At 39.1% G+C, this 21018-nt stretch overlaps 1 protein-coding gene across 2 annotated transcripts; it reads right to left on the reverse strand.

The window, feature by feature from the left end:
* Window positions 1-6207: 6207 nt before the first annotated feature.
* LOC111588455 (endothelin-3) lies at window positions 6208-19813 on the reverse strand. Of its 2 annotated transcripts, none has more exons than XM_023298861.3 (4): window positions 19495-19813; window positions 18262-18505; window positions 11871-12023; window positions 6208-10672 (listed from the first exon to the last, which is right to left on the reverse strand). In XM_023298861.3, exons 1-4 carry the CDS (start codon window positions 19562-19564, stop codon window positions 10594-10596), a joined length of 546 nt encoding a protein of 181 aa, XP_023154629.1. In that variant the 5' UTR covers window positions 19565-19813; the 3' UTR covers window positions 6208-10593. The 2 variants fall into 2 exon arrangements, with proteins under 2 accessions (XP_023154629.1, XP_023154628.1); XM_023298860.3 differs by having other exon boundaries at window positions 6208-10675; window positions 19495-19794.
* Between the last annotated feature and the right edge of the window lie 1205 nt (window positions 19814-21018).

The raw sequence follows: 21018 nt of genomic DNA on the forward strand, positions 1-21018 counted from the left end.
GGTAGAGGGTTACAGGTAGAGGGTTAGAGGTAGAGGGTTACAGGTAGAGGGTTACAGGTGGAGGGTTAGAGGTAGAGGGTTACAGGTAGAGGGTTACAGGTAGAGGGTTAGAGGTAGAGGGTTACAGGTAGAGGGTTACAGGTAGAGGGTTACAGGTAGAGGGTTACAGGTGGAGGTAGAGGGGTAGCGATAGAGAGGTGGGGGGGACACAAGGACCATAAAACACACAAGAAGTGATTTGAAGTGTGATTTGATTGTTTCTTTGTGGGCTGTGAGGAAGTTTTGGTGTTTGGATGCTTCCTCTCAGTAATCCTAACAGGAACAAAAGAATTAGTGGAGGAAGCAAATCAAAACCGGCATCGGCAGAACCCACAGTGTCTGGGACGGGGCTGTCACATGCAGAGCCAGTATGGTGGGGGAACTGTCAATTAAGGATAAAAGCAATAAAATCAACACGATTCTAAATTAGTTTTCCTGTTCCTTTCCTCTTGAGATTCAACCTGTTGTGTTTAAAAAGTTCCAGCTTGATCCACAAGGAATCAGATTGCTTAATAACAGCAACACTTAACTGCTCGAAGCTCTTGGACATAGTGGTAGTGGAACAGAACAATTCACCTACCCCAGATTTTTAACTCTGGAGGCTAAAGACTCAAATGGATTGCCTGGATACCAATGTGGATTATCACTGTGTGGACTAAGAGATGTTTATCAGAGTGAGCTGGGATAAGCTCAAGACCCTAAAACATTTTTTTTTACCTTGTTACCATGTAAATATATTGTTTTGTAAATGCCAGAAGACACATCATGAGCAAAATAAGCAGTCAGTACCATGACTGAACACTTCTGCCTGGAGTGAGTGACAACTTTGAGTCTATTTGCTGAAAAGGAGCATTTGTCTTTGCTAGGCATTGTCGCTAATTGTTGGGTTTTCTGTTCTGATGGATCGTGGGGCGGTACAACCAGCCTGGGTTAAAAACAAAAACAAAAAAAAGTGGGAGAACCTGAAGCAGTTAAAGGAAAGGAGGGAACAGCATCCTGCTGGAAATAGCGTAGAGTGATGGATGCAGCTCTGACCACAAGATACACATTACCCCATCAATACTTATTTTTCAAGTCAGGAGACTGTTGTAGTCTCATTTCTTGCTGTCGAAAATAAATTCATTCAGGATGCCAGGGCACTGTTATAGAGAGCCAGATAATAATCCATCTAAAAGACATAGAAAACTAAGATGGAAGGGGGTAGGAAAGGAGCAGACATACGTGTTCATTAAAGTCTAGTTCATATTTTACATGTCATACCCATATACCATATATCTAGCAAAGTTGGCAACAAAGCTTCTTAATAACTTTTGGCCATAACCACAAGGCTCTCTACACAGAGGACATAAAAGTATGCTAATTGCAGATGACAAAAACCAGGACATTTTTGTACAATTGACCAGGAAATCTTTGAAAAGAACAAAAAAGCAAAAGACCTTGTATATATTGCAGCTGCCTGAATTCTGTAGCCTTTCATTGACTGTACCAGGTCAAAAGTCATGCTGTCTGTGGTAAACTTTCTCTACATGGTTTCAAATGATTGGAGATGATGGACAGATTTGGAATGCATCACTGCGATAATCCCTTAAACCACAGAGCAAGCAAAGGAAATATAATGTCTATAACTTCTGCTACCCAAAGGAGAGGAACAGAATACCACACATGTATGAGACATCAAGTCCTCTGTTCATGCCTTTAAAGCTGATGACCCCTGATGACATTAGTGAGGCCCCAACTGCACATATGCATCTGTCATCACAGTCATCCCTCAGTTCGATAGACACTCCTCATCAAACCCAACAGGACTGCAAATCCATGCAAAAGATCAGAACCTAACCTACACCTGTTTACCACTGTGTGCCCAGAAGGGTCTGCAAGGGTACTTGAGACATACCTTTAATCTCCACTAGGGCTGTAACTAACGATGAATCGTCTGAGTGCGATACGTCATCAAAAGTGGAAGTGAGAGCACAATGCAACAGAAATCACCATCCGAGCGGAGCGCGGAACACGGACGGACATCCGTGCTGTATCATGCATATTTAATATATGCTCGATACGCCGCTCGGACGGTGATTTCTGTTGCATTGTGCTCTCACTTCTGCTTTTGATGACGTATCGTGCTCAGACGATTCATCAATTCATCGTTAGTTGCAGCCCTAATCTCCACCCAAGTTTATTGGGATCTACACTCTACAATTTCATTCAGCAGACGCTTCTATCCGAAGCAACATACATCTGAGAGTAGATACAACACGAGCTAGGTAGGTGGGGTAGCACCAAGGACCTTGACTCACTGGACAACTGCGCCCTGACCAGGATCTGAACCATCAATCTCAGATGCCAAAGTCAGGAAAAGTCACTTAGCTATCCAACTGCTGGACACTCTGTGGATATCATCCCAAAATTTGTCCACACTGCATATACATTGACTGCACATGCTCCAGTGGAACAAATGTTTTTCCACAAAAAAAACAAATTGTTTTGAGGAAAGAGAGGGGAATCTTGGTCATGCACATCTTTATTATTTATCTGTAGAAGTGTTGTAATTTAAGTAGCCACTGCTTGACCTTTAGGCTGCTTTGATCTGCACAGGGTTTCGTGTGGCACAGCCCAAACAGTGGGAAGCTCTAGATTGTCCAGAAGTCCGGTGCTGTGTTTACCCAATGCGTTTGACACATCTCTAACATCTGGCCAATCTGTAACCATCTGCTTTATTCTGCAGAAAGTTACAGCCTGTCACAGTGATCCACAGGAGCACAATGTGTTTTTCTGTGCTTAATATAAGGGATAAGCACACATACTTAGACTACCGTTGAAAAGTTTGTGGTCACCCAGACAATTTCATGTTTTCCATGAAAACTCACACTTATTCATGTGGTAACAGAATTGCACAAAGGTTTCCTAATCATCAATTAGCCTTTCAATACAGCTACCTAACACAATGTACCATACAGAGTGGTCTAAACCACAAAAAATCCAAACTGAGTTGTATATAATTTCTGTCCTATTTTATGGTCTAAATTTTTAGTTTCAAAGTGGTCTAACCCACAATCCGAATATAGTGTTACAGTTGCACTTCGAATGTTAGACCATTTTCGAAAACACAAAACTCTGCCTCCAAGCCTTTCAGTTATTCTTAGAGTGATGGATGGAACAAACTGTTTGAAAGTAGGGTGGGTTGTAGTGGGAGTGCTGGGGTGTGAATGCAGAAAGAGTAAATGGTTTACATGGCTCACAGGTCAGGTAGGAAGATCATTAGCAGAATTCTACCCAGGGCCTCAGTGAAGGTGAAGGTCTGAATACAAAGAAGTCAGGACAACCCGGCCTGATGACTTTACTGCACCACACATTAAAGCTAGTGTACCTAGCCTATTATTTTTTTACACTAATAACTGAAATGATTAGGCTTTTGATAATTAAGTTTCTGTCGTAAACATCGGTGAAATCATCGAGTATCTGTGATTCTCTGAATAAATTATAGGTTTCCTAACATGTAAATACGGGAAATACTGCCAATTTTTTTGACCTCCAATAAACAGCAGCTGTCAGTGCAGTATCTACATGTATCTATGCGATGGATCCCCAGAAAGTGGACAGTACTGTGGTGGTGGACAGTGGTGGTGGACAGTGGTGGTCCTAAGTCATATCAATTTGGGCCTTTGGGTCCAGTCAGAAGCCAACACTTTAATGGCCAAAGCAGTACATGGGCATAAAAGAATATGGTGGTAGGGTGGTAACATGATATTTGTTAGTTAGAAAGTTCAGTGGTGCATCTACAGCCATCAAAAGCATAAATCCAGACCGATGTACTAAAATTGAAAAACACTAAGTAGAGGATTAGCAAAATCCTTTAAACTCCTGCAAAATATTAATCTCAATCAAGATATATTTTTAAAAAATAAGCGTGGTTTTACTTGTCACTTAAGGCTGGGGGATGGGGGAGATCAATTGCCTACTTTTGAATAAAGTGCCTTAATATTCTTGTACAATATACATTTAACGGCATAGATGAGGTTCAGGGTATAAATGGCATTTTTAACTCATGAAATGCATTTTTTAAAAATAAATTTGGTTAACGCCAGCATTGTTTCATCACAGTACAGTCACATCATTTCGTTTACAGATTAAAAAACCCAGCTGTGTCGAATCTCTTTGAGAGCGATGCGAAAGTTGGATTCCAGACCTTGAATTTGAACCTTTAAACTTTTTTCCAGCTGAGACAACAAATGAAATCGGAATAAATAAAAAGTACAACTGACAACATCGCAGACTAAAAGTTTAGGTTGTGAGAAACGCTTCAGTTTGATTGATGTTTTTATTTCTCCCAGCAGTAAAATTTTTTTCAGTTCTTCTTCCAGACCTACATGACAACTTTATGTGCTCCATATGTGTGTGTAGTGTTTCTGACCGGAGAAACATCTGTGGCACGATACCCAGCATCTCTCTTCCCCTAAAGCCATAACACACTCTCTCATTCACCTGCTGTTTCACATCATGGGGTACAGACAGTTCAGACGGCAGTCGCATGGCAGCTGATCAGATAGAAGTGAGATTTTCGGAGGCATTTTTTTAAGTTCACTCAGCACTATAAACAGATCTGTATCGCATAGGAGGAAAAAACAGATCTATAGGCATGCAGTCAGAGCCGTTGGCACACAAACACCGGACTAGCTACATGAATGAAAGTGTTCATGTTGTCTTCTTACTCTGTTTTTTCAGATGTGCTTTTACTTTTCAAAGATGCAGCTTTAATTGGAAGAATTTCTTGTCAGTTGTCACAACTGGCTGACTAGTAGGCAATGAAAAATATCAACTTTTCAAAGGTCAAACTCATGACTCAATAGATGTAGAAGCAGAAATTTGTCTCTGAAAATTGATGAAGTTCTGAAGTTTTAGGACAACTTTAAGTAGGCTTTCCTAATATTTTTGGTGTGACCCAACCAACCATGCATGGGACTCAAGTAACGTAATAAAGAATCGTCATTCACCATATTAACAATGTCTAGACTGTATTTCTGATTCATTTAATGTTATCTTTTTTTGAAAAAAGCTGCTTCTCTTTCAAAAATAAGGACATTCCTAAGTGACCCCAAACTTTTGAACGGTAGTGTAGTCCATAGGCTTATTAATAAATACATCACTAAATGAAAGTTTAAAAAAAAAAATAAACATTACTGACATAATATATAGACAATATATTGTTTATAATCCGGTGTGGTATTGATGATAAATTATTGCATGACCTGATGGGATATAGAATATGCTCACGTTACAGTGCAACAACAAGCACAAAACATTGAAATTGAGAAATTTAAATTTTTTTTTTTTTTTTTTTATTTTCGCTCAGAAATGATATTCTGACACAGCAATACAAACTTGAACAAAAATGAAGTCTGCTTGATCAAAGAACTTACTTCTTGGTACTGAAAGTAAAGCTAGACGTATTTCTAAAATAAAGCCCATTCTTCACTTTCAACTTTCTATTGAGATTGGTAATATGTACATTACAGACTGAAAATCATTTAAAACACTATTATCATCTTAACTGTTTTTATGTACCAAATGACCAGGTTTTCAAGGACCTTGTTGAACTCTGAGTGGCCCCTACTATCAAGTAAGGCAAGAACATATGCAGATTTTTTGAATTTTTGGTATGGAGCTGAGTAACACAGTGGACTCAGTAACAATATCTGCCACCACAATTCTGGAATAAAGTTTAAGATTGTCTGGGTCTACAGACTTTTTGTGATCAGTGTTGTTTAAAGCTTTACTAACTTAAGCAACTGAAATAGGTTGAAAACTAAACAAATCCATATTTCAAGCAGCTGCAATGGCAGTAGAACATGGATAGATGTTTTCACATTTGAACTATCAAAGATGCCCAGAATTTATTTCATCTAAGCTGACCAGAATGTGTTCAGGGAGGCTTAAGCAACATGTATACCTGACAAGGATTTCCTAATTTCCAGAATTTTCAAAGGCTATTTCAGTTCTCTTTAACTGAATTCAGTGATACTGAATGTATGATTATCAGGATGCACTTGTTCCTTCAGGTCCTAAACATAATTCAATCAGCAGATGAGTTTGAAAATCCAGCTTAACCTTATGGTTCATTTCTTAAACTGAAAGATGTCTGAGAAACCAGATTGTCCTTACTACTCATAATAAACATCTTAATGCAAACAAGTTTATTAGAGATAGACAAGGAAGTTAAGTGTAAAATATTATCATGTTGGTTTATCATGTAGAATTGGAGTAACTTTTTCAAGATCATAAAACTCCAAGTGCAATGTCAGTGGAACACAAGGCAGAGCCCATCACTAGCAAATACCATCCTCAGTAAGGCACGGCGGTGTCAGCATCATAGTATAAAGTGTTCTCAGCAGCAGAGTGGCGAGAATGGAGGCAAAAATGGATGCATCCAAGTATACAGAGGTCTTTGAAGAAAACATGCTGGAGTGTAGAGACCTGCAGCTGAGACAATACCAGAATGATTTTAGAACAAATCTGACTATAGCTGAGTTGTCCCACCACATCTCAGACCTCAACCCAACAGAACATCAAGACTTGAGGGCGGCCCTTTCCAAACTTTTCCAGTCCAGTCAGCTGTCAGTAAGAATGTGAAAAATCCTGGTACGGAAAGCCTGTAGAGACTTACCTAAATCCCTTTGAGCTGTGACCACTAGCTGAATACTTTTATAAATAATAGGCTTCAGTTTCTGATTCCTAATAAAATTTCGTGTTTTTATGTTGTCATTGTGGGTAGTTGAGTGTAGATTGATGAATTATGACTGCACATGTTGGGCTTTGATTAATAATTGACTCAAGACAGATTTCAACATGTCATGTTCCTGCAGAGTTACAATGTTCTTGGAAATTATGTTTAAACATCCCCAAATGCTTCACTACACAATGTCTACCACTTAACTGCTTACTGGTTTTTCTCTTTAAAATGTAGACCGTCAAATCGTCTGTGACAGTTAATCCAGATGGGACACTTTTTGTTGCTCAGTTGCACATGTAACTCATTTCATAAAGATGTTCTGATTCAAAAATTAATATGGACAGTATGACAACAATATTGATCTTAATTTCTCTGTGCACTGAACATCACAGACATTCCTGTTCTAAATTCTGGTAAACTTAATTATATTTTGTGTAAGGCCACACAGTATACTGTGAGTTTTTATGTGCCACACAGTTTTGACTGAATGCAGCTTCTTGCAGTCATCACTCATTGTCAGGACAAAAAAAAAAAAAAAATGCTCTCAAGCCAAAAACAACAGCACTGACAGTAGAGGCCTTTAATACTGGAGTGTCACTCAATTTCAAATTTCTCAGATTTTCATACTTTGATAAGTGAAAACTATTCCTTTTACAGAAACACAACATGACTTGGTGGATATATTTTGACAATCTAGTAAAATAATAAACTAGGTATTTAAGGCATTGTTTTTTTATTGTTTTTTTGTTTTTTGTTTTTTTTTAAATTGCCACCTGGAAAAACAACTGTGAGGCCAGAATGAAAAATTCTGGACCAGAGAGAACAAGTCTGTGTGTCTGCATAGAGATAGCCATTTTTACATTTACCTAATCAAACCTGTAAAATAGAGAGTAACAGCCTTATAACAATAAGTCAGTTAAACCTGCTCGGAAAATTTTCAACTGTGATGCTACCAGATTTGATGCAACAGAAATGATACACATATTAATTCTAGTGATACCACACAACCTCTTCATTAAGTGTGCCTGGCTCAGAAACTTTTCAGAAATGGTCGTCGGTTGCATGTAAATACAGCAACAGATATAACCTGGTAGTGTTACAGGGATCTCCAGGGGGATTGGGTTGTCAATAAACTATCAAATCAAAGACAAGACTTAATCCGGCAGAGTATCAAGTAAGTGCTGACTGTCATTATTATATTAACTTCCAAACACAATTTTGTCTGAACTTGAAAATAATCAAGGCTTTACTCCCAATTCAGTTTTACTTTGAAGCACTAAATCTGAATTTTTACTGTAGATGTTTTTTCAGTGCATTCCTTACAACGAGCAATCCCAGTTGCATTACCTTCAAAAGCAAGACTCATACCAAGTGTTATTAGAAGATGAAAAGATAATGAAAAAGCTTAAGAGTGCCAAGTTTGATTAAATGTACCCTGGACTGACTCTATCATTTTCCCAGGTGTCTTAACATGTTATGTGGTTTTTAAAAACTCCTCTGCAGGTATCAGGAACAGTCAGAAACAATATTAAACCTTTTTTTTTTTTTTAAATTACTTGCATAACGGTTTCATTTACCATTCTTACTCACGCATTTCTGTCATTACAACCTCTTCTGGGCAAAGTGGCTCGTTGAGAAGTTATGTGGAACATTCTTGAACTGATTTTGTTGGCAACAGTCCCAGAATGATCACTAACAGAAAATGAGTGTGACAGTCGAGTTTCTGTTCAAAACACAAGCCTCTGCCATGATGTGCAATACCTACTGGACAATTCTACATGAATATGTTAGTTGACAATGTTTTTTTTAACCCTTCCCACCCTGGAGCTCTCTGTAGCTGGACCAGATTGTATATGTTATTAAAACAGCTCACTGCCAGTTTTGAATATTGCTGTTCGTTCAGTAAAAAAACGTCTAGTACTACTATGACTAAAATGGATTCAGTGTTGTTCTGCTTCGTTTCAGAAATTTGACAGTGTTGCAGCTGATAATTTTCAGAACAGGTTAAATAACATCAGCGCCACTTATTCATTATTATGAGGCTATTTTAATTTTGTGTGTCTTGCACAAATTTATGTTTTTTGGTGGAGTTTTTCAAATTTCAAAAAGTGGCTTAATCGTTAGGGGGTTAATAGCCACTGCTATACAGCGGTACGACTGTGGTTACAGCAAATAAACCATGATTAAGGCTGGGCAGCTAAACGCTAATTGTGGTTAAAATCAAACATTAAGTGCTGGTGTGTAAGAACATGCAAACTCTAGTCTGAAAATAAGTGGCTTCACACTACATCTTGTCCTGTAGTTACAGAACAAAAATTAAATATTAACCGTTGGATTGTGACGAGATGCAAACTAGTTAACTAGCTAACTGCTTTTGGGCTGGTAAAGAAAAACACTGTTACTGTTGGATTTAGTGGTACAAATCAGCTTTAATACTATTGGTTGATGAGCCTATTATATATCCTTCCTACAGTTTATATGCATACTTGCTGTATTTTTGTTAACCTGGCTTCAGCACACTCCTGGTAGAACTGTTCTATCTTTGTATTTTATACCAATATAAATAAAGAGTTACAGTATATGCACAACTGCAGAGTATTGCCGTGATACTGCACATCTTCGCATATCCATTTGTGAAAAGTAGGACTACGTGTCAATCATGACACATACGGGCTACAGCTAGCCTAAGTCAGTATATCCACATGTGAAACGGAGCTTCTGATCTCACTAAAATATTGTGATTCTTTACTATTCTTCCTGATACATTCATTAGGTAAAATATTAATTTTAAATATGTTTAAATAAAGCCACATGTGCATCAGAAAATGTAAAAAATGCAGCAAGGAAGCCATGTCTTCCTTTTGTCAGAGTTTAAAGCTTAATTATGTGTGCTTTTCTGGGGAAACCACCCACTTGCATCAAAACCCTAGTATTAGCTGTTGTTGCTAACATCCTTCCTGTGCTAATGGCCAGCAGACATTAAGAACAAACAGAAGATTAATAAGGCGCACCATAAATTTACTGAATGGTACACACTTGTTCTGTTATTTACCACATGAAACTGTTGATTATGATCACATATAATGTATAATTTTATATACAACATCTTATCATACACATTTATCGCACATATACTGTAGGTATTGTACGAAAATATAATTTATAGCCTATATATATTGACAGGTTTCGTATACACAAGACGCTGACACGGATTCAGCTTATAAGAAAATTATTCTAAAATGAAAAAAGGTCATGCGTGCTTTTCACAACTAGAAACAGTCATGATGGAACAACCATAATGACGTCCGGTATTTTTCAGTGACAAATGGTGACTTTTGTAAAAATAATGCTGAGTTATTGACTGTGATGGTGTGTTCACATCCACTGTAGAGAAACCAGTCATATGATACATTTCTTCTGTTGCTGTGGAGGTGGTCGGGTTGGATGACAGCAGCTCCACATCACGTGGCATGGACATGTGTGAGCAGCTCTACCAAAAGTCTGTTATGATCCCCATAAACCGTCCATGTAACAGATCCTCGGTTGTGACCGGATAATGAAAAACATCATCGACACCTGTCGAACACACACAGGCAGAGAGAGCCATCGGGGTTGAGGGGAATGCATTCCATTAGCATCCCTACTGAGACCCCTCACTTTCAGTTTTTGTGCAAGCAGCTTTGTGGGTTTTCATCCATCAGTCTGATGTCAGGACACTAACAAAACTTGTCTATCTACAGAAAAGTAGATACACATGATACTACCCAGAATAGCAGGATGCTTCGAGTATGTCCACCTTTCAAATTACAGGCATGTCACTTTTATGTTCATTTCATAGAAGGCCCACTGCGCACAGGTCTCGTCCTCTTGTTTGTTTTAGGCACCGCTGGAGGTGAAGTCCTTTTCCTGCTGGGAAAAAAAATGCACAGAAGCTTAAAACCACATGTTATTACTTATTTAGCCAGATAAGAATTATCTCTTATATATGACCTCATGACAGTAAGTGTTTTAAGTAGTGGTGGGACGCGATTAAAAAAAAATAATCCAATTAATTCAGATTCAGAAAATTTTATTTGTCCCCAGAGGGCAGTTAAAAAGGCATGTAGAGCAGGCAGTGTAACAATAACATAAGAAATTGAGTAGAAAACAAAGAAATTAAAGATATCTAACAAATAGGGATAAATACATATACAACTGTAGAACAAGTAATATGATAAGAATAAAAAATAGAATGAAAAGAAAGAAAAAAACACAACGTAGTAACGTACTAGTGCACATACAACATACTTAATTCGAGGCTTTGACATTAATCACAATTAATCACTTTTTTGTCAAATAGCAATATTTGACACAATAAGCAAAGTTTTTCAATTAAAACAGATTTTGGCTGACAACTGAATTGATGAATAGACATGGTACGTGAACTTAAACAACAAAAATGTTTGCTTCATTTATATTTATCTGTGCATCTTTTGTCTGTCTACCACATTCACAGATTACTGCAAACTCAAAGTGCAATTATAGCGATTATATTCAACATTTTAATACTTTTTGCAAACTCAACCACTTTCAGTGTCTTGAAAAGTGGTCTATTATGGGATGGCTACACCACTTGCAGGACTGTCGTAGCTATCGTTATCTCTGGTGTCCTTGCTTGCAGCAACATATTTTGCATTGAGGTGATACCATTTCTCCTGTGCATCTTCTTTGTGGCTGGCAAACAGACTTTAGGTTCATTACCGCCACTTTCGGGGCTGGAGTGTGCATCAGTGTTACCGGTATGCCAGAAATTAGGGAACTGACAATGTTGCACCAGAGTGAAATAAGTCAGTTTTTCTATGTGTGATCTACTAGGAGCATTACTGTATTGTGATAAAACGTAAATACATTAAAAATCTGTCTTTCAACACCGAAGATGTGCATTGTTGTTATGGTGATCTACCAATAAAGGCCTGGAGTTTAACGGTCTGATTTGACGCTTGCAGGTCATTTAATGTGTGTTTTAACAATGAGAATCATAGAAGTGGAGCAATACGGTTCACTGCTGTAACACAGTTTGTATGGCATATACATTGCAATTTATTGGTCCTTGCAGCACAGTTACCTGTTTGTGCAGAAGCTGCTGCAGTCCGAGTCAGTCTGCCGCATACAAACACAGCGCTGGGCCTCCACCCCTGCCGTCCCCCGTTCGGTCCCAGCAGAGCGCCTCATACGCAGGGAACCCTGGTAACTGGACATACCATACGGTACAGTGTGCCTAAAAAAAGACCCACACACATACAGTACACTGAGTGACCAGACAGAACATTACAGCTGCACCATCCAATGCAGCAGCAATGTCACGCACATAGAAGTCGTAAATTCAGATGTGTAAGTGATCTTGGAGGAGTATCTTCAGACGCTATGGATACCAGACTGCGTTATACTCAGGGGTGCTTCTAGTATTCTGACTTCCACCATTTTTATACAAGATGGTGGCAGAATATATGACACACATTTCAAAATAACGCAGTCCAGTCCAACTCAAAAATGACCATATTTAACCTCACTATAAAGCACAGTTTTTTATAAGCATCACATTTGTGTGACTGATACCAGATCTGCTGTTGGATTCAACACAGATTAAAATGGTGTATTTTTAATACATTGCATTCACAGACTTAAATCAACATTAGCTTTTACACGCTGGCAGTAAAAGCTGTAGAATGTAAATTTTTAAATGATTTGAACCCTAGTTCATATGAGCTGACCTGACAGTAAACATTGTGCCGTCTCTATTACAGTTTCACTTTTAACCCATGTAGGCTGGTTATTTTTACAAAAACACCCATTAAGCTCTTAAGCCCGAAGGTTGTTTTTTTTCAAAGAAACATCCCTAAATTCAATCAGAAACAGCTCAGACACTGTGAGGCCGCTGGGCTCCAGGGATCAGACATACCTGGGATAATTTGAAATACAATAAGTCTCTCTGTCCCCATCACCAGGCCAGAGTGAGATTTGAAAATCTCATCTATATGGAACTCATAACTCTTTCCTCACACTTTTTGTACCATGTGTGTTGTGCAGGATGTGAAAATCAAAAGCCACTTTAAGGTCAGGAAAAAAAACACAAAGGCTGTATTATTAATAACAATATAATGGTAGTCAATCAGCAAGGTTCCTTTACAGTGACTACAGCTGCAGGGAGAAAATACTACAATGAGATGCCACTTAATGAAACAGCTTAAAGGATAATTCCACTTTATTGCAACTTGGGTTCATAATTTGTATCTGTTATGATAAGACTCACTGAAGTGGAGTAATTGCAAAGATCTGGGAACATCTTTGCCTCTGTTCTGTTGCACAAACATTCAGACGATCGTACAGGTAGTAAAAACCATTTCATTCTGACTGAAAACTAAATGTACGTGCACCAAAAACCATCTGAGTGCAACAGACAGTCTAGCAAATAGATAAATGGTTTGCTTTATTTTTCTCTTTCTAAATAAATCACCCAACTTAAAAGCTTACAATTGTGAAATTCTTACAATTCATCAAATCTTGTCTTATGGTTACCAGATTTTAGTGACTATTTTGGAGAACGTGGAACAATGGCCCAAACCACAACAAAAAGACTTGAGTTGAACCAGAGTTTGCCTTTAATGTTTGCACATGGTAACCTCATCCCTCTGATTCTGCCCTCAAGTCTTGTTATATTCTCCCCGTATGTCTATAAATTGCTGCAGAGAACAAGCAAAAACAAAATGGAAAACACTGGAGAACTTCATTTCACCAAAAAAAAGGTTGTATCACCTGTTTCCTCTGTACTGCAGAAGTGGTTCTCTTTAACAACAGGGGTCTTGGCATTGAAGACTCTCCAAGACTAACCCTGATCATGATGCTACACAACTTCACCTCTATGATAAACAGGCACAACAAGAGGCTAAGCTGCTCTTTATTCAATTGTTTGATCCTCTGCCCCCAGATGTCCCGAGGCGGAGACAGTCTGCCTACTAACAGCTGAGTCAGTTTGTATCTTTAGATGCAAACTGATTTAATCACATTCAGGGTAGAACACAACTTGACTATTCATAGCTCTGTATGACTCCTGACATTATCCTGGTTACAAATCAACTGTGTCTTTAGTATCAGTAACTGGAGAGCAGCTGGTGTTAACACAAGAATGTCCTGACTGTATCTTACGATCTAATAGTTATGTTAAGTGTATTATTTCCTTCATTATACTACTTACATTGCACACTTTAGACCAACAATACAACACATTTTGTTCGTATTTTTTCTACAGTATCCACAGCGTGTTAGCAGGAAGGTCTGAACCAGGGGTGTCAGGGCCACATACAGCCCAATTTGATCTCAAGGGGGCCGGACCAGTAAAATCATAGCATAATAACCTATAAATAACTCCTAATTTTGTCCTTTGTTTTAGTGCAAAAAAGTACATTTTGAAAATGTTCACGTTTAATGAACTATCTTTAAATGAAACATTATGAACAACCTGAAATTTCTTAAGAAAAATAACTTCAATTTCAACAATATTATGCCTCAGTTTATCATTTACACATTACAACTTGGGCTGCACAGTGGCTTGGTGGTTAGTACTGTCACGTTGCGGCTAGAAGATCCCTGGTTTGCGTCTCGGCCTTCCTGGGATCTTTCTACATGGAGTTTGTATGTTCTCTTTGTGCATGTCTGGGTTTTCTCTGGGTACTCCAGCTTCCTCCCACAGTCCAAAAACATGCTGAGATTAATTGGTAACTCTAAATTGTCCGTAGGTGTGAATACGAGTGTGATTGTTTGTCTGTGTAAGTACTGTCCAGGGTGTCCCGTGCCTTCGCCATAAGTCAGCTGGGATAGACTCCAGCCCCCCTGTAACCCCAATGAGATTAAGCAATGGATAGATAATGGATGGATGAATGAATGGATGGATGGATGGATGGATGGATGGACATTACAACTTACAGATCACAGTGTATCTACAAAAAGGCATAAAGCATTTAGTCACAGGCATCCGGAACTGAACAATATAGTATTTTACTTTATTATCAAAACAATCCGTCAAGGTCTAGAATTTTTTTTTAATTTTCAGTTTTACAAATGTACAATTTGCAGTTAATGTCTTCTCTAATTTTTACACTTCGCAAAGTTGTCCTACACCCCTGGTCTGGACAGAAACACAAACAAAACACTTCCACTAAGTTTTCGTCCAACATCTGATCTGCAGAAATGTGTTCATGTGGTAAACATCACTGTCTGGGTCCATCCACTGCTGTTTACTGCGATTTAACTGAAACTGACACTAACCTCTGTTTTAATGCATTAGGGGCTCAGTGGAGATTTTAGTGTTTTAATGGAACACAGTGGTGTGACTTTGACAGCTGTCATCCGAGAAGCAAACATCTGGATTCATGGCTGACATGCCTGGATTTCGGAGCCTTGCGACATCTATCACATTACTTCAGTTTCAGGGTGTAGATCATTGTTTGTCACTGTGTCAAACTTGCTGAGTCAAAGACACGCACACATACGGTATTGTCTGTATCCTGATTCTGATTTATAACAGTGTGGATCAGATTAGAATGTTTGCATGAGTAACCTTCTTACTCACATGTGACTTTTTTTTCCCCCAGTGTGGGGCACCTCAGTCATTCAAGGTTAAATATAATAAGCCCAGCAGTTCTCCACACTTATGACAGTAAAGGAGACCTCACAATGTGGAAAATGTAACAGCAGTTCAGTAAACATCTCCACTGTCAGGCAACTGTCAAATTCACTCAGTAGGCAGCTTTTGTAATAAATCCAGCTTAGTAACCCTGCAATAAATCTAACGTTCATGAGGTTTTTGTTGTCTTGGAGTCGTGTGGGTTTACATGATGACTTTGCAGGATGCAGTTTGTGCCGCTGCTGAGTTGTACTGCGTTACACTGATTGGTGTTTCTATTATTTAACACCGGCTACCTGTTTAATCTAGGATTCATTTACAAATGTTGTTATTTGAATGGACTGTTACCAGCTCAAGTTCTGACCCGTTGTATCCTGATGCCCCACATTGGTTTCTTAGCTGCTTTTAGTTGTTCCAAGTCCAGAAATTTACACTTTGGGTTTTTCCTCGGAAACATTGCTTCCTTGTCCAGGTTAGATCTTTAACTTTACTACCTGTGTTCAAATCTCAAATCTAGTTTTTCTAGTTTAAGTTCAGTTTTATCGTATCTTATCTTCAGTATTATTGTTTCTTCCTGTATATCTTCTGAAGTTGTTTTGGCTAAACTGACTTGACTTGGCTGGGGCTGGTTACAGAAACTACTCGTATATCTACAGTTTCATTGTAGTCCACTTTACAACATAGTCAATGTCAAGGAATTTCCAGCAGTAAGGAAGATAACGCAAAAAGAAACCCAACAAATCCAATGATTTCTTTTGAGAAAACACTCAGCCAGAGTAACTACTACTCTGGCAGGGATTTGAGCTACTTTTTCATTCCTGACTAAATGATTTCAACTTCACATTTTAGGACATTTTAGTCAACATCTGTTCCAACATCTGCAAAATCTGAAGTGCAAACCCGAAACCATTTACCCTTTTCTGTGATTTATTTAGTGCTTTTTATTTACCGTGTGCCAACAGTCGCATCAGTCACAGCTAAAGATTTGAAGTCATCAACTGCTCATAAACTACGCCTCCAAAAACAAGTCTGCAATATGCACAGTAAACACATCATAACATACTGACTGAAACATGATATCGGGAAAGATTATGTTATTCCCAAGTGCTAATGCTTTGACACTCAGCATGTGAACGTTTGACCGACTACATCATGCAGCCAATACGACTGCTGAGGACAGAGAGAGGACAATAATGACAGATGTTTTAAAGGTAACAAGGCAAAATAAACGTCAGTGCTCTCATGGGCTCCCATGTCAATTACTCGCTACAGCTTATGGATTTATACTTCAGCAGAAAATCCGTTGAACAGGGACGAGTGCAGCACATGGATGAGCTTCACAGTGCTGCTCAGATGCTGAATGAGGCCCTTCTGTGTTGACAAGCAGGTTTTCAATTGGAAAAAACTGATTTTATGCAAAGTCTAACCAGGAGCCCTCGACCTGTTGCGACTTTTCACAATTAATTTTTGCAATGCATTTGCAGATGAAAGAGTTTCTGGTCATTCCACAGAGCAAAACCCCTCTGGGTGCACAAAAAAGGACAAAACTAGAGGATGTAGCTTCATCTGTGTGATGTTACTGTAGACTAAAACGCAGCATCTTTGATCTCATTGCAGACGATGGTGGTTAAATATATTTTAGGCACATGTTTAACTGACTTCAACTAGCGAGGAATGGAAACCCTGCACTTAATTTCAGTGTTTGTCCAATGTCCTTGTCAGAGCAGAGCAGAAAACCGTTGCTGTACTGCACTCTGCAGGCCAAAAGCTTTAAATCTACTGACCTGGAGCAGCACCTCAGTCCAAACCTGTGGAATCAAAGGTCTGATAGGAGACAAATGACTCAATATCATCACTTTACATGCCACTCCCAGCTCTCCCTCGCACATCTTTCTAACCTGAGAGTGTCTGAAAGGTGTGTTTATGCACTCTTTCAGAACCAAATGAACCCAGAGCTGCCCTGAGGCCTGTTGTTTGGAGTCAACAAAGGGTGAGTACATCTGCCTGCTAATCTGCAGGTGGGCTTCAGATGGTGTCTCTCAGTGCAGATGATTAGCTTTTTGTTTCGGTGTCTCGCATGCCAGGGACCACAAAGTTCAAAGGGACGTTGCATGTGGCGAGTTAAGTGTAAAATTTTAAAGTCTGCAGATTGTGAAGCTGATATGAAATTAAAGCAATCATGGGAATATGGACAAGAATGCAGAATGAAACAAAAACGGCGGTCAGAGCCACCTGAGGATGCTGGATTTTGTCTAACAGTATGAAGAACCGTCGCTGTTATCAGACTTCTGGTTTAAGTTTAATTCAGTTTAGTTCTATTCATATAGCCATTCCCAACATAAGTCTTCTCAGGGCACTTTGTATAGTAGAGTGAAGACCATAGAAACGCAAGAAATCCAAACTATAACTAACTTTTTGGTTTCTTCTTTCTCAAATTCTAAGGCTCCTCAACAACAATCAAAACATCTCAGATGGTCAAAAGGTGGACCCGCCCGTCCCCTGCTGTCCGTCACAAATCCTCCAGGGAATTAAAATACCTGAGAGCTCAGAGTCTAGAGCTCTTCGGATTACACACACTTCTCACAGTTCAAAAAGTCACAAGAAAGTGCCGGCATGTTAAGAAAAAGCCTTTGTTTGTTTCGCAGGGCAGGTCTCCCCAAATCTGGGACTCCTCTATTTCTGCACAGCTCACACATCTGTGCCTCCTATAGCGGACGCAACTCTCAGCTAAGAAAAGACTCGTGAGTGCGGTGACAAATCAGGCGACAACACAACACTGTACAAGTTGATGCATGTATGTGAGTAATGCAGTAATATCAAAGTTTTGAACTCTTACTCTGGTGTGTTGATCCAGATGATGTCCAGGTGGCAGTAATAAACACACTCCTTGTCTTTGTAGGTGTAACATGTACACCTTTTGGTGCGTTTCCTGGCCACCGGCGGGCCGCAGGTATAGCAGGGCTTCGCCTCGCCACCGTGGGAACCAGGAGCAGCGTTGAGGTCTTTCTTGCCGCCGGGGAGCAGCATCTTGACGGCTTCCACCTCCCTCCTCTGGCTCACATCTTTGCTAGACGATGAACCTGCAAGATCACAGCAATTTGACAGCTTAATTTTTCATAACCTTGGTCTCAAATAGCTGTATGGCATGTAAATTCAGTCATCTTAACTTTCTGGCAAGGACACGCTGTAAAGTGTGCACCTGTTTACACTGAGTTCATATGAGCGTGCTGTATTCCATAATGTTTTTTTTCCTATAATAGCCTCTGTACATTACACCGATGGATGGAGAACCGTCAGGACCACAGTAATCTGAGAGCTCTCCCTCTGAAATAGCACTAGTGGATGTAAAACAGCAGGAGGCCGTATAGTGTGTCTGTGAAACCACGTAGCTCAGATGGACAGGCTATAAAATATGATATTTACAGAGTATTTAAGTGTCAGTGCCATAAAGGAACGGGATAATATAAACCAAAGTTATTGGTTAATATTTATTATAATGAGACTGATTAATACAAATGATTGTTTAGCAGAAATAAAGACATTATTAGGACTAATCTGTGGCTTTTGTAAACAGTGGCAAGTTAGTTTCCTGCCAACTGATTACTTAGTCACACTCTGGATAAAGACTGTTTAAAGTAATTTCATCATTAAAGACTACTACGGAGTTGTGAATATTTTACATGACAATTTAATTTACTTATGTTTTTTGATTGGTATTACTTTTACAATATCTGGATTTTATCATTAATATTAATTCAATTGCATGCATAAATGTTTAAATTAATGCAAACTCAATTCCTGAACTAATTCTAACACCTAACAGACCGTAAATGTTACCGTTATGTAATTTTAATACATGTTTTTCTTCCATATAGTGTTGTATATTTGCACAATATCTAAACTGCACTAACAGATCTTTACCCCACATAGTTAACTAAGTGATAAAAGGTTAACTCCATGTGTGATTTCATGTCTTCTGTCTTCTCTAAAACTGTTTTTATCTACTGAACATTCGTGCACAGCAGCTGCTTCAATAAAACACAGTAAATAAATAGCAGCAATTACTCACCGTTGGCCAGAGATGCTGCCACCACGATTAGAAACAAAACTCCCACATCAACCGATGATGCATTAGCCATCACACATTAGAAATCAATAGTAAAGATGTAAAAAAGAATAAAAAGCCAATTTTTAAAAAAAAAAACTGCTGAAATGACCAAGTAGGAGGATTAAAAAGTTCAAAACAAAAGTCCAGAGTGAAGTTATTCCGGAGTCCAGATAGAAGCCGACACACCTTCTGACAACCTGCAGCTCCTGGTTCGCAGTCAGACTGTAGACTGAACATCTGAGACACCTTCTGCTTTATTATGAGCTCCCAGCGGCCTCAAGCGCTTTTCAAAATAAAAGACTCACTGTCAAACGCCCCCATATGAGTATGAGACACCTGAACCTGCTGAATGTCTGAGCAGTTTGTGGAGAAAAGAGTTGTCCCAGTAATAAATAATATTCCAGGTGACTCTTATGTTAAGAGTATAATAATAATAATAATAATAATAATAATAATAATAATAATAATAATAATAATAATAATGATAGTGATAATAATGATCATGATAATAATGATGATGATAATAATAATAAGAAGAAGAAGAAGAAGAAGAAAAGTTTTTATGTCTTGAGAAATTACAGACTTTTTTTTATCTACTGTCAAAATAAATGTCACAGTCACAGCCAGAGGCTGTGATTAGGTGGCAGTGCTCTCTCCTCCTCAGGCCCTGGTTCTCTCTCTCTCCTAGGTGTGTGGCAGAGGCTGGCAGCAGGTGTGGGTGATTCCAATCTACTGATCGTGTGCAGGTGGGACTCGCCTAATCAAGCTGGCTGGCTTCCCTTTAAAAAGTGACTTGACTCATCATTTGGTGCCGGACCGTCTCCTAACTGACAGTTAGTGCTGTGACCAGACCTGTCTGGGTCATCTTGTGTCCTTAGACCTTGCTCTAATCCTGTTTTCTCTGTTCAGTGCTGACTCCTGCCTGCTTCCGTCTTCTCTGGAGGTTGAATTACCCACCTGGCTGAGACTTCCTGGCTTCCAGTGGGCCTTGAGGATTCTCTGGGGATTCTCTGAGGCAGAGGAGGGCTCAGGCTGCTGCCACACCACGAGGACATCATTCCGCTGGGGCTGGTGACCACCATCGCCGTCTACCTACCTGGACGCCATGGATTCCACCAGTTGGCTTTCGAAACACTTGGGACGGGTCGTTGATGGTTTCCAGAACCATCGAATCTAGAGAGACTGTCAGCTAAGTTCTCGCTCTTGCTACACCAGATAAGAGTTTCTTAATTGATTGTCGGTTGTAGATATGTGGGATTCTGGAATTAGTGTTTGGGAATTTCTAGTAGTCTAAGACATCGGTTATTTCAGGTTAGTTTTTAGTTGTTATCCTGCCTTGGTGGTACCAATTGTGGGTTAGCAGTTTCTTTTGTTGTATCTGCAGTTAGTCCGCCTTTCCCCTGGGGGAAGTCTAATTCTGTTAAGTCTTCAGTGTATTCATGTAGTTTCCAGTTTATGAATTCTGTTTCCTGTTTTCCTCTGAGT

The sequence above is a fragment of the Amphiprion ocellaris genome, chromosome 5 (assembly GCF_022539595.1).
Source record: "Amphiprion ocellaris isolate individual 3 ecotype Okinawa chromosome 5, ASM2253959v1, whole genome shotgun sequence".
NCBI classification, from domain to species: Eukaryota; Metazoa; Chordata; class Actinopteri; family Pomacentridae; genus Amphiprion; species Amphiprion ocellaris.

Excerpts from the sequence above, each read along its gene's own strand:
- LOC111588455 (XM_023298860.3), bottom strand. The coding sequence starts at position 19,564 with ATGGCTAATGCATCATCGGTTGATGTGGGAGTTTTGTTTCTAATCGTG. Across the intron at positions 18,506-19,494 it reads GGCAGCATCTCTGGCCAACG|GTTCATCGTCTAGCAAAGAT; the intron begins GTGAGTAATTGC and ends GTGATCTTGCAG. Across the intron at positions 12,024-18,261 it reads ATCTGGATCAACACACCAGA|GCACACTGTACCGTATGGTA; the intron begins GTAAGAGTTCAA and ends GTCTTTTTTTAG.